Source organism: Delphinapterus leucas, chromosome X (genome assembly GCF_059928025.1).
Source record: "Delphinapterus leucas isolate spDelLeu-1000000601 "Yukka" chromosome X, BTC_Dleu_Yukka2, whole genome shotgun sequence".
Classification (NCBI taxonomy): Eukaryota; Metazoa; Chordata; class Mammalia; order Artiodactyla; family Monodontidae; genus Delphinapterus; species Delphinapterus leucas.
Window position 1 is genome coordinate 26,264,443 of NC_143150.1, and position 14,120 is coordinate 26,278,562.

At 35.1% G+C, this 14,120-nt stretch overlaps 1 protein-coding gene across 7 annotated transcripts in view; it reads right to left on the minus strand.

The window, feature by feature from the left end:
- The window catches only part of STAG2 (STAG2 cohesin complex component), a 116,266-nt gene that overhangs the window by 10,426 nt on the left and 91,720 nt on the right, over nt 1-14,120 (minus strand). For 5 of the 7 annotated variants that reach the window (XM_022561871.2, XM_089904105.1, XM_089904109.1 and 2 more), the window contains 7 exons: nt 13,387-13,526; nt 11,822-11,923; nt 9,668-9,816; nt 7,926-8,054; nt 4,017-4,240; nt 877-1,066; nt 676-786 (listed from right to left, as the gene is read on the minus strand). In XM_022561871.2, the coding sequence (XP_022417579.1) occupies nt 676-786; nt 877-1,066; nt 4,017-4,240; nt 7,926-8,054; nt 9,668-9,816; nt 11,822-11,923; nt 13,387-13,526 (1,045 nt within the window). The remainder of the gene's footprint in view (nt 1-675; nt 787-876; nt 1,067-4,016; nt 4,241-7,925; nt 8,055-9,667; nt 9,817-11,821; nt 11,924-13,386; nt 13,527-14,120) is intronic. The other 2 variants (XM_089904106.1, XM_089904108.1) reach the window with 2 other exon arrangements.

A 14,120-nucleotide genomic window follows, 5' to 3' on the forward strand; every position in this document is an offset into this window, starting at 1 on the left:
CACAGCTTCACATAAGGAGACACCTGAGCTTGTTCTTTTATGATGATTTTACCAGTTGCCAGGGAGTAGGATATGATACTAAAATGTAGGCAGGGGCCATATTTAGAAAGATCTTGCATGCCATGAGCTAAGGAGTTTGAACTGTATCTTGCAGGCAATGGGGATCCATGGAAAGGTTTTAAGGAAAAGAGTTACATTATCAGATTTTTATTCTAGAACAGCAATTCTTGATGGCAGTGTGAATGATGGAGTGGTGGTGAGGGGAGTGAGGGAAGGGGTTGGTGAGAGGATAAATGTGAGATTTGAGGGAAGAAAACGAGTTAGAAAGCTAATATAATAGTTCAGGTGAGAGATGAGGGCCTGAACTAAGGTAGGGATCAATTAAGATGTAACAAAACTGAATTTTTAGCTATAGTTCTGTGTACCAAAATAAACAAGGATTCATATTTAAACTTTTCCAACAGATCAACCTATGATCAGTCCTTTAGCTAACTAGTTAATATTTAACTTTAAGTTTTTATTTTCTGTTGGAAAGACCAATTTTTAGTTCCTTGATTATTTCAGCTTAGTTACTCTAGAGAGTTTGCTGAAATCTTTAGATAAGGCACACATTAAAATATGTTAAAATGAATTAGTGAACTTCCTGTACTCAGACAATAAGGCACTCTCACTTACATGGCATGCTGAAGATTAGTTCGCAGTTTAACATAGCTCATTGCTGCTCTCTCCTGCTGTTGCCTTGCTTCCTCTTGTTGTCTTTGAGCTAACATCCATGTTACCTGCGTGCTTCAAGGAGAATTTTATTCTTCTTTTAACTTAACTTTTTTCTATGTAATTAATAAAGTTATAGTACAGAAAATGATCAAATGTACTTACTTATAATCAAGAGGAGTTTGATGATGTTCAGTCTGCATTGGATAGACACTCATGAAACTGTCCTCAGGTCGTAATCTTTTAGGCTCTCTCATAATTGTTGAGGTGAGTTGTGGTGTCTGCATCATAACTGGGGTGTGCAGTGTTTGTTCTCTGCTTAGCCACATACTGTCACTACTACTGCTTTCTTCAGCTGAGAAAGAAAATTAACAGCAATGAAGTTCAGTCACTAATTTTGATTAACCAAGTGTCTGATACAATGTGTTCAGGTCAAAAATCATCTGTTTGCTCTCCACATGCTAGAGCTTGGAACAGAAGGATACAAAGGTATGTAAGGTGCAGTCCCTGCCATGCCCTTACAGCCTAGTTGTGGAAAAAGAAAACACAGGCAATTATAACACAGTGTGGTAAGTGCTAAAAGAGACGGAAGCACAGGTAGAATGAGAACAATGAGAGGGATCAGAGCCAGCTACTCAGAAGTTACTTCTGACTAGAGTAGATACTGTGTGGACTGTGAAGTCTCCCAGGCAGGGGGGAGGACATAAGCAAAAGCACCGAGGCATGAAACAATGACTGAACCATACTAATTTACTGATATTCAGCAATTTTTGACCTGCAAAAATAGTAATTTCATATGGTTCAAACTAAGAGTTTAGTACTCCTGGAGTAGACGGCAAAAGGTAAGGCTGAATAAAGAGGCAGGTATCAATTTATGCAAAGTCTTATAAGCTGTGCTAAGGTGACAGGGAAGCAATGTGGTAGTTACATGTTTTAGACAAAGTATGTAGTGGTAGTGTAGAGGGTGGACTTAAGAATATGAAGACTAGTCAGAATGGCCATCATCAAAAAATCTAGAAACAATAAATGCTGGAGAGGGTGTGGAGAAAAGGGAACACTCTTGCACTGCTGGTGGGAAAGTGAATTGGTTCAGCCACTATGGAGAACAGTATGGAGGTTCCTTAAAAAACTACAAATAGAACTACCATATGACCCAGCAATCCCACTACTGGGCATATACCCTGAGAAAACCAAAATTCAAAAAGAGTCATGTACCAAAATCTTCATTGCAGCTCTATTTACAATAGCCCGGAGATGGAAACAACCTAAGTGCCCATCATCGGATGAATGGATAAAGAAGATGTGGCACATATATACAATGGAATATTACTCAGCCATAAAAAGAAATGAAATTGAGCTATTTGTAATGAGGTGGATAGACCTAGAGTCTGTCATACAGAGTGAAGTAAGTCAGAAAGAGAAAGACAAATACCGTATGCTAACACATATATATGGAATTTAAGAAGAAAAAAAAATGTCATGAAGAACCTAGGGGTAAGACAGGAATAAAGACACAGACCTACTGGAGAACGGACTTGAGGATATGGGGAGGGGGAAGGATGAGCTGTGACAGGGCGAGAGAGAGTCATGGACATATACACACTAACAAACGTAAGGTAGATAGCTAGTGGGAAGCAGCCGCATGGCACAGGGATATCGGCTCGGTGCTTTGTGACCGCCTGGAGGGGTGGGATAGGGAGGGTGGGAGGGAGGGAGACGCAAGAGGGAAGAGATATGGGAACATATGTATATGTATAACTGATTCACTTTGTTATAAAGCAGAAACTAACACACCATTGTAAAGCAATTATACCCCAATAAAGATGTTAAAAAAAAAAAAGAATATGAAGACTAGTAAGCCAACAGGCCACTTAGGAGGTTAACGGTGTAGACCAGGTGAGTTAGAGGTTCAGAACGCTTTAAAATTTATAGTGGCATGCAGGGAATACATCTTTTAATTTGATAACTTTTCTATTTAAAAAAAGGAAATTTTATTTTAACTTGCTATCAAGCCCTAACTCTTTTAACTGGTCAGGGACACTGTAAGAGAGATTTCTCCACAGACTGGGATGTTGGGACTATATGACCAATCAAGTCCAAATCTAAGTTACAAGTTTAAGTTATGAGTTTATGCATTTATATTATTGGACAAAAAGTACTAAAACCATTAATCCATGTGGCAATTTAACAATATGGCCTCTAAAAATAAAATTAAATTAAAATATGGCCCCCAAATCTTTGACACTCCTCACATTAACAGGTGGGGGATGATGTCCCATTCCTTTGAACCTGTGCCCTGTGATTGCTTGGTCCATAGAATATGATGGAAATTATGCTATGCCAATTCCTGGCCTTAAGAAAATGGCAGCTTCCAGAGTTCTTGTCTCTTGAGACACTTGCTCTTGGAGCCCAGTCACATGCTGTGAGAAAGCCAAATAGCCACATGGAAAGGACATGTGTAAGGTGGTCCTGGCAGACAATCCCACTGAGGTCCCAGCTGACAGCCAGTATCAGATACATCTGTAAGTGAAGATGCCTCCGTATGATTCCAGTCACTAGCCTTTGAGTATTCCTAGCGGAAGCACCAGACATCATGTCCCTGCTATGTCGTAAGTTTTGGGGGTAGTTTATTACTCAGGAATAATAGCTGCAGCAAATTTTGGCAACTATGCTAATTTGTTTAAAGTTTCCTAAGGAGAGGAAAAAAGTCCCCAGACCCATTTTGAACCAACCCTGGAGTACTAAGAGTCCAAGAGATTCAAGTGTCATAATGTATTCTTAACCCTAAGATTATAGACAGCAACTTGTATTTCTATCAAGTTCTTTATGATTAATACTCTTCTTCATAGAAATTCAAAAGTTGGGACCTTTCTGAATCTGTTGTACCACTTAAACTAGATGATTTGATCTCTTAGGTAATGATTAGCTCTAAAATATTGAGTCCATATCCCTATACATAGAATATAGTGCAGTGATTTAAAAGCAGGTCCTCTAGAGTGAGACTGCCTGGCTCTGCTACTTAATATATTGGTGTGACCTTAGGTAAAAGTTACTTAACTTCTCTGTACCAGCTTTCACATTTGAAAAATGAGTATGTACCTAAAGAGTTGTAAGAACTGAATTTATGTATCTAAAATGCTTAGAACAGTACATTTACACATAATTGGAGGACACATTGTTCAAGATATTATTTAACAACACATACCTCAAATTTAAAAATAAGGTGACCCTTAATGACAATTCAGTCATTAAGGTTTACGGTAAACATAAAGGACAAATATAAAGAGAATAAACTATATTCTTACTGAGTGCGAGCTGCATGCCTTCAACCACTTTCCGTTTTCCCGTAGATGGCTTTGATTTTTTACTCCGCACGGTTGACCCCCGACTGCTGATTCCACTAATGACTGACATGGTGTCATCATCACCACCAGCTAGCAAAGAATTTCGGTATGACATCAGTGGAAGCCACACATCTTCTCTTCGGAGTGACATCTGAAAGGTCATGAACTTTTCCAAGTAAACATACCTTGAAAAGGAGTAGAAACCATTAGCTTTGATACATTAAATTGACATAGCTTTTCTTTTTTTTTTGCTTTTTGCTTATTCCTATAGGCTCACACACTATAACGGAACATACAATGATTTAATGAGTTAAATAAAAAGTAAATTAGAATGAAAATAGCGGTTGATGGGTCTACATTTCCTCAAAGCATACAGTAACAACCGAAGGATTACTAGCGTTCTTTCTCGAGAAGTCTCTGTTTTATCCTAACATTTACAAGTCCTCTGTTAGAAGAACAAACCTGAGTCATATTCCCGGAAAGAGGATTGGATTTAAAAATTACACAACTTGGGTTCTAGTCCCAGTTCTACCAACCCGTAGCTGTGTGAGCATACGCATATTACTTCACTACTCAATCTAAGCCTCATCAGTACACTAATGAACAATTTTGTCTCTATCAAGATTCTCACATTAAATGAAATAATTCATAGCATTTGTTGAGCATCTATGTCCCAGGCAATGGGGATAGATATTTGTTGAGCATCTATGTCCCAGGCAATTATTATTTGTTGAGCATCTATGTCCCAGGCAATGGGGATAGATACAAAGGTCAATCAGATATGGTCTCTACCTGCACAATATTTTCAGCCTGATGGAAGTCATACATCTACCCTTGGATTCAAGTATCACAAGGATTTTATGACATATATAATATAGCAATCAAAAATCAACTAACATTTGTGTGACTACTGTGTGCTACGCATTTTCCTCTTGGGGTCTTTAACTTTACTCTTACAGTCTTGTGAGGGAGACATTCTCCCCATTTGACAGATAAGGAGAGAAAGGATAAGAAAAGTTAAGTAATATAACCATGGTCATAAAAATGAGAAAGCAGTATAACCATGATTCAAATCCCAGGCTTCTGACACTAAGAGTTCAGTGTTTTATTGTGTAAATTATGCTTCACACAAGTTTCATCAACTAACTGTAAAGTGCAAACCAAATTTTGCTGTCATAATAATGGTTAATTTGAGTCAGTTCAGAACTACCAGTTTTGAACACCATAAGAGAAAGGGCAGGAGATGAGTTACAAACATACTGCTTACTGTTAGTTGTATATACTGTAAATATATTTCAGCTACACACAGTAGTACAGTACTCATCAAAGTGTGGTCTGGAAGTTGGCTATTAGTCTGAGAACTTACCAGCCTGACACAAGATGTGCAGTCTGAGACACAACATACTCACTAGTTGAGAGATTTACAACTATGTATCTACCACAAAGCTTAACAGAACATTCCAGATAAGTAGCCCTCCCTGATGCTAGTTCCCTTTGTCCTCTTTCCAGCCACAGAGGTTGCCATTAACCTGAACTTGCTATTTTTTGTCCCCATTTGTAATGTTTTAATACCTATTTGTCTGTAAACATCATAGCACAATTTTGTACTTAGCTTTTTGCACTCAACATTATAATTTTAAAATCTAACCATTTTGGAAGAGTCACGTCAGCTAACACTATGGTGGCAATCATTTTCCAATAATGTAAGTGTATCAAATCAACATGTTGTACACCTCAAACTTACACAGTATTATATGTCAACTATATCTCAATGAAGTCAGAAAAAAAATTTTTTTAAGATGAACGAGATCTGAGGGTCTAATGTATAACATGGTGGCTACAGTTGATGATACTGTGTACTTAAATAATACCATATAATTGAAATTTGCTAAAAGAGTAGAGCTTAAGTGTTCTTATCAAAAAAATGGTAAATATGTGAGGTGATAAATACGTTAATTAACTTGATTATGGGAATCCTTCCACAATGTATATGAAATCATCATGTTGTACACTTTAAATATATTACAATTTTATGTGTCAATTATAGCTCAATAAACTTGAAAAAATTTAAGATTTTAAAAGCAGATCAATTGGATTGTGTGAATCTTATTTCAATCCCAGTTCAAATAAAAGTCATTGATGACATCTGATACTAGAAATTTGAACAATTAAATGGGTTTTTAATAAAATTAAGGAATTGTGTTTACTTTTTAAAAATCTAACCATTTTGACCACTGTATAGTATTCCATTGTATATTAATCAATTGATACCATTTTCTAGCTGATAGATGTTTAGTCAGTTTTGAGTTTTTCCCTATTCAAACAATGCAACAGTCAAGTACTTTAATAGTTATCCTTCTACACATGTGTAAGAGTTCCCCTAGGGTATCTACCTATGAATAGAATTACTGGATCATGAGGTAGGGAGAATCTTAAACTTTACTAGACATTGCCAAATGTCTCCAAAGTGGTCTTGTACCAATTTACTCTGCCACCAGCAATGTATAAAAGCCTCTATTGCTCCACATCCTTGGCAATACTTGGCGCTATCCAATGTCTTAAGTTTTGCTAATATGCTAAGTGAGAAATGTTTTTTTTTATTGTTTTAATTTTTATTTCTCTAATTAATAGTGTCAATGCAATTTGGGGGTGGGGTGGGGGGGCGCACCACACAGCTTGTGGAACCTTAGTCCCCAGACCAGGGATTGAACCCGGACCCTTGGCACTGAAAGCGCGGCATCCTAACCACTGGACCACCAGGTAATTCCTCAATGCAATTTTGAACTGGGATAAATTTATATATAATAAAATGCACAGAAATTAACAGTAAAGTTGGATCAGTTTTGCAAACGAATGCAGCCATGTAACCCATACACCTATCAAGATATGGGACATTCCTATGACCCTACAGAGTACCCTGTATCCCTTTTCCCATTCAGTCTCCCCAACCCCAAGAAGTAACCACTATTGTGATTTCTATCACCGTTTTGTCTGCTTTAGAATTTCATATAATATCTATACAATGATGTTTTTTAAAGACTTTTTTGATGTGGACCATTTTTAAAGTCTTTATGGAACTTGTTACAATACTGCTTCTTTTTTATGTTTTGGTTTTTTGGCCGCGAGGCATGTGGGATCTTAGCTCCCCGACCAGGGACTGAACCCGCACCCCCAGCAGTGGAAGGTGAAGTCTTAACCACTGGACCACCAGGGAAGTCCCCAAGATCTATACAATCTTTAAAAGCAAAATACTGGTGGGCTTTCAGAAGACATTACCTATGAGTTATTCATATTCTTCTGTCTTTTTATACCTCAAAGCCCGGGGTTGGGGGGTGGGGGTGGAAGAGATGAAAGAAGATTTTGAGACTTTAATTCCATTTGTTAGGCTCTCTTAGAACGTAAGTCACGATTTTAGAAGACCAAACCATAAAAGTATCCTGTTTAAATGGCCTGTTGAGAACAGGACTTGTAGTTAAAGTACAAAGATAAAAGAGGGGGACTTCTACTTTCCAGTGTAGTCACGGCTCAGGACACAGACTAAGGTGCTCCTGATGGATCAGCGATATCATTATCTGTTAAATGCTCCTTCATTAGTTAGGCTGAGCCAAGAACTCAAATAGGAATACACAAAGCATTCCAGTTACACCTCTAAAGCCACAACTACACTGTAAGGGGAACTCACAGAATTAAAATGGAGTATTATGCATAAAACAGTTATAATCCTTAAATTATAAAATTTCTGAAGTATAAAGTTTTTTGTGCATTAATGCAATCCTACAGATCTAATCTAATCTGAGAGGGAAACCAAGTATAACAATCTTTAAGAATTCCAAAACAAAATTAAATAGAGTATTTCTAACAAATACATACACTGTTCTTTTGTCTTGTCGAAGTAGTTTAGAAGAAAATTCACTGAGAATATCAAGAAATGCCAAATTTAAAGGTGGATGGCTCTCTCCTTGTGGATTAGGCTCCTTAAAAGCAAATTCTATGCCATCTCTGCAACAAAAACAACAACAAAAAAAGACAAATATTTAAAGGACTACAATACAAAATTGAATAACTTAGGGAATTTCTCTATACTTCATCCCACTACTAAGATGTTTCCTTTGTCATGCATTTAAGCTGAGGAATAGAGAGAATAAGGAGGCTACAGTGCGAGAATGAGCAAATATATTTACATTTTATGCCACTTTTACTTTGTTTTGGTTTTTATTTTTATTTTTTGGCGGGGGTGGGGGGGGCGGGCATGCTGCGCCACGTAGCTTGCAGGATCTTAGTTCCCTGACCAGGGACTGAACCCTTGCCCCAGCAGTGAAAGCGCCAAGTCCTAACCACTGGACCGCCAGGGAACTCCCAACTGTTACTTTCTTTAAAACAAAACAGACACATACATACACACACCAGCTGGTCTTTATTTAAAATGTGGTTTGGTATATCTACATTCTCTCCTCAGTTCTCTTTTCCATAGAAAATAACCCAAATCCTTTCACATAATGATCAGTACATTTTCTGTATTTTTCAAGACACAAAGGAGATCAACTATAACACATAGGATCAACTTAAAAATAAATGATTCAAGACTATCTGTAATGACCCACTTAAGAGTAAAGTTTAAAAATTAAACTCCACTCAAGGCCCAGTTTATATTTATTTAACAATAAATACCTCTATTAATCAAGACAACTACCCAACATTATATATATATATATGAAGTAAATAATATATTACTTCTCAAAATAATTACTACATGTGTGGTCCTTAAATATTACCTAAAATTCTCATCCATAGTATTAAAAGGCATAAAAAGAAATTTGAGACTTTTAGAGCAAAGTGAAAAGGAGAGAGTAAATTAAAGTTGAGGAAGGTATAGGACTAACAAAGAGCAGAACAATTTCTGAAGGGAGACATTTAACACTTCATAATTAAGTAAGCAACAGGAATTTTAAAAAGACACAAAACAGAGAGCTTTCAATGAAACAGAGCCCAAGCCTCTTGATTTTTCCAAAGGCAAGGCTCTTTATCCACAATAAAGACATAAAGGATATTAATAACCACATGTTGGTTATGTTAGAGCTCTAAAATATACTTAAAAGTATAACTGATCACTAAATTACATGCCTAAAATAAAATCAGATGATTTCCAATTTTGATAAGGCAAAGAAAACATGCAGACAAAATAAAGATTGTGGCTCAAAACAAGAGAAAAGGTCACTGCAAAATAGAGAACAGAACCAGAAACAAAAAAACTTGAAACAAAGAAATCAAATCTCAAAACATTATCTACCCAGCAAGAGAGATTATGACAAAAACTGTTAAAAGAGATTCTATAATACCTGATGAATATATGTTGCTTTTCTTCACGTAATTTATAAAGATTTTGTATGGTTTTAATTAAAGCAAAGACTTTTCTATAAAAGGTGTTTTAGTCCCAATTCATGTGTTAACAGAGATAGAACTATAACTGGTTCTTAAGAAAGGAGACATGCCACAGATTTGTAAACAAGTAATAAAGCATCAATTGAACTTGGTTATTCTAAACAAAAGAGCAAGGTACAAAAAAACTTCATGATTAACAAACAGAAGAGCTGAATAAAATATTTGGAAATTACTTGTGTAGCATAGCAATGGCCTCTCTCGTTTTCAATTGATCGAGTCCAAAAGTTAAAGCAAAACGTCGAGCAAGTTCTTTTATGCCGCTGAATGTTGAGGATGACCTATCAAAATTATAGCCATTTTCCTGTATCATTTCATTAAAAAGCTGTTTGGAAAGAAAGAAAGCATGTTAAAGTTTTTTAATAACTATGGATTATTAACATCTAATTTTAAAATACTACATTTTATATTTAAAATATACTTGATGTTCTATAAATAAGGCATTGTACTTCATTCTATAACATGGATTTTTAAAAACATGATACAAATGACCAAAATTGTAGCACTTCATATATTCAGACTAGAGGTAGTTATTGACATTAGAAACTCCTTAGATTAGTTACGACAGAATTCTTTTCTGTCGGTATTAATTGGATATTAAAATAGCATATAAAAATATAAAGAAAAAGGAAACCAACTAACAACTATGTTCTTATTGACATTTAAATGATGGATCTTCACATCAAGAACTTTCATAATAAAGTTAGCAAAACAAAATACAATCTTTCAATTATCAAGCTGCCAAGATTTTAAACAGATAATGGCTACTACTTAAGAATACAGTGCAATGGGCACTGATCTGCTGGGAACATAAACTGAGAAAACCTTTCTACAGAGCAATCTGGCAATGTGTAGTGAAAGCTTTAGAATTTTCATGCCCTTTGAGTAAGCAATTGTTATTATCAGACTTTATCCAAAAGGAATGATAACAGTAATATCTGTATACAATACATAAGTACAAAAATGTTTGTCTTAGTGCTATTTATAATGGCAAGAATTGTAAAAAACCTCAACATCAAACGAGAAGAGATCTTGGTTAAATTATAGTCCCTCTATAAAATGGAATACTACACAGTCATTAAAAATGCAGAGGAAAGTATTTAACGGCACGAAAGTGTTCAGGATTTATTAATATGAAAAATTCAGCATTTCAAGACAATGTGCAATATGATTTTTTATTTTTGTAAAATAAGATTTCACATAGGCATAAAAAAGATTAGGAAGTTAAAAATTAAAACACTGTTAAGTGAAAAAAATTAAAGATAAGTTGTATTTTTTCTAGTTTTCCTATAATATTTTCTAAACTTTCTACAGCAAACAGCTATTATTTTACACCAAAAGTTATTTAAATGCTGCCTTTAAAACCTTTTAAATTCTATTAATTTTAATAAAGAATATCAAAATATGCAAATGAAGAACTTTCATACCTAGATCTCTAAAAAGCAAGAAAGTTTATCAAAGTGAAATGGGTTGGGTTATGTTCTGCATGCATTTGGTCTCTACAGACAAAAGTATACTAAGCAAATGATTTTTGCCTAATTAAACCTGCCTTGACACTGCCAAAATGAAAATGACTGGTACATTTTGATTATACGGTTGATAAATGCTCATTAAAATACATGTACAAATGTACAAAGAATAAAGTAAAATTCACCTGGAACCTACCAAAGCAAGTTAACCACAGCTAACATTTTGGTGATTATTTTTTCCAAATAGGTACACAGAGATGTGCACAATTTTATAGAGATGCTATACTGCAATCTTTTTTTATTCTCAAACTATATATTGTAGAGATCTTTACAAATTAATGAATACAGACCTACACCAATTTTAAGTGCTACACAGCCACTGCAGAGATATACTACACAATATATTCATCTAATATCCTATTGACAGGCATTTATATTTTCTAATTTCTTGCTATTATAAATAACTTTGCAATGTATAATCTTCTACACTCATTTTTGCAAAGTTATCCTATTACCACTGTGGACGAACTTCCAGAAGTAGAACTGCTGCCTCAAATGGCATACACATTATAAATTTTGACATATATTGCCAAACTACCTGCCAGGAAGGTTGAACCAATATACCTTGCTGTCAGAACCTGTTTCTCCCATACCTTAGGTGGCTATAGGTTTTGCCACTCTTGCCAGTCTCAAAGCAAAAAATGATCTCACTTGTACAATGTCTACTAGTGAGATTGAGTATTTTTCATTTCCACTTTTATGAACTATCTATTGCATCCTTTTCCCAGTTTTCAACTGTTAACTTGAAAACTATTAAGCGCTTATTTTGCTAGCCTAAACCTGGTACTCTTCATGTCTTACCTGTTGCAAACTGAGAATAAGGGTCTTTGCACACTGAATTTTGTCTATCTGCCTTGTTTTACTCATTGTTTCTTTGATGATATCGCCATAGTCATTATAATACTAGAAAAGAAATTTGTACAAATTAGGCCTTTGTCTCTTAAAACTATTGGACAATAAGACTAATTTTAGGTTAGTCACATAAGCACATCACAAGAATGTTATCTGGCTAGAATTATGCCTTCAAAGACACGAAAGAATGTTACTAAAACGTCATTATAATCTTTAAACACATAATCCCTAACATCAGTAAATTCAGAAATATCAGACAGTTAAGATCTAATCACATTAAGCTCCACAGTTGGTTTTAAGGAGGTATATTGTTTAACAATAATTAAGTTATACAGATTTTCAGAAATAAAACAAAGGACAGAAACAAAGTTCTGTGCTCTTTGTGACCTATTAAGACAATGAATGTAATCAGTTACTTTCATAACTTATTCATTGCTAATGGCATGTAGTTCATGAGCAGTTTCCAAATTTATTGATTTGGCTTATAGAAACTAACAGCCTGTTAACAACATTTAAAAGAAAACTTACTGTATGTGGCATTTACATTACACACTGCACAGGAATTTTTTTTCTAATTTAAGATCTTGTTTCAAAATGCATACATTAACAACTACCAGAGATAACAGGGTAACCATGCTCCTATATGACTAACAAAATTGACTTTAATTTAGAATACCTAAGGCTAAAAGTTTAAAATTTGCAAAATGACTTCAAAAACAACGTTAGTTAAAAAAAAAAATCTAACAAGTATCAGGCCAAATAACTTAAGTTCCAAAGTACTTTATTAATGGTTCTATCATATAGGAAAGTATTCTGAAGAGAATTAATTAGGTTTTGATAAATGTATTACATGTTTTATCCTGTAAAAGCAAAAGCTTAAAAAAAGTTTACATTTATAATTAGATTTTACTTGAAAAAGGATTACAGAAAAATCATCACACCGTATTTAGTCACATTCTGTTAGTACAATCAACAATATCCTTTCTACTACTACTTACAAGTTAAAGAATCTCACACGTATTTATGACAATTTGTGAATAACCCACTGTGACTCAAATCAGATTTTCAGAGCTTAAGGAACCTTAGCTATCACAGTGGAACAGATGAAGAAACGCAGGACACAAAAGGTACTGAATTACTCAAGGTCACAAGCTGCATAGTAACCAAGCCAAAACTGTATTATCTAGTTCTCTGACTCCTAAACACTTTTTTATGTTACATCAAGCAGGGGAGGGACACCATCCTGTTGTTTTAAACTAAATCACAAAAGCAATTTCTATTAGTGACAGTTAACCTAAGACAAGCTGTTTGCAATATTCCAAACACAAATGAACTCAATAAACCCAAAATGTCCATTAATGGAGGATCGGAGGTATGAGAAAATTTACTGAAAATGTTAAATATTTTAAGAGATTTCTTTTACACTAGAAAAGTAATTTACTATTAAAAAATTAAATGGCAACCAAACATAAAAGCGACATAAAAATATCTCGCTATCCATTTTTCAACTTTACCTTCATATACTGCTTAAAGATATCTGCAGCTGTATTCATCTCCACCACAGTATATACAATTAGCTTACAAAACGCTGCAAGTAAATTTCTCCTTTTGTGCAGAGCTTCAATTTTACTGGCTTCATCTTCCTGCTGACCATCTGGGGAAAAAGGTTTCCAACATTAAGCCATCTGTATTTTACTTCAGCCGTGTGTGTGTGTGTGTGTGTGTGTGTGTGTGCGCGCGCGCGCGCGTGCGTGCATGTGTATGTGCATGCGTGTGTGTCTGTGTGTGTGTATCAAATTCAATATAAAACATCTTTATTTTGGAGAATTTGAAAAACAAGGGAAAAAACATTTAAATAAAATAAAAATTATAATCACTCAATATCCTCATGAATGACCAGCCCATTTATTCCAATACACAAAATTTTTGTGACATCAAATCAGAAGGCTGTTTAGTGAACATGGAACAGGAACAAGTGGAGTGAGTGAAAGGAACTGATGTTTAGTGAAATCAGGCTAAGCTTGCCTAACACATTAATCTACTTCCCTAGCAGGACAGTTTGCCGATGAGACCTGCATATTCAGTATCTGTTGGGTAAGGCTCTTTCTTCCCTAGGGGCAGACAACCTCAGAAATTCTGTTATCCCTTCTAAAGATGACCCCACCCAACCTCAAACCCAACTTTTATTGACAGATACTTTCTTTATACATATTACAGATATTCAGTTAGACTGGCCTAGAAACCATTC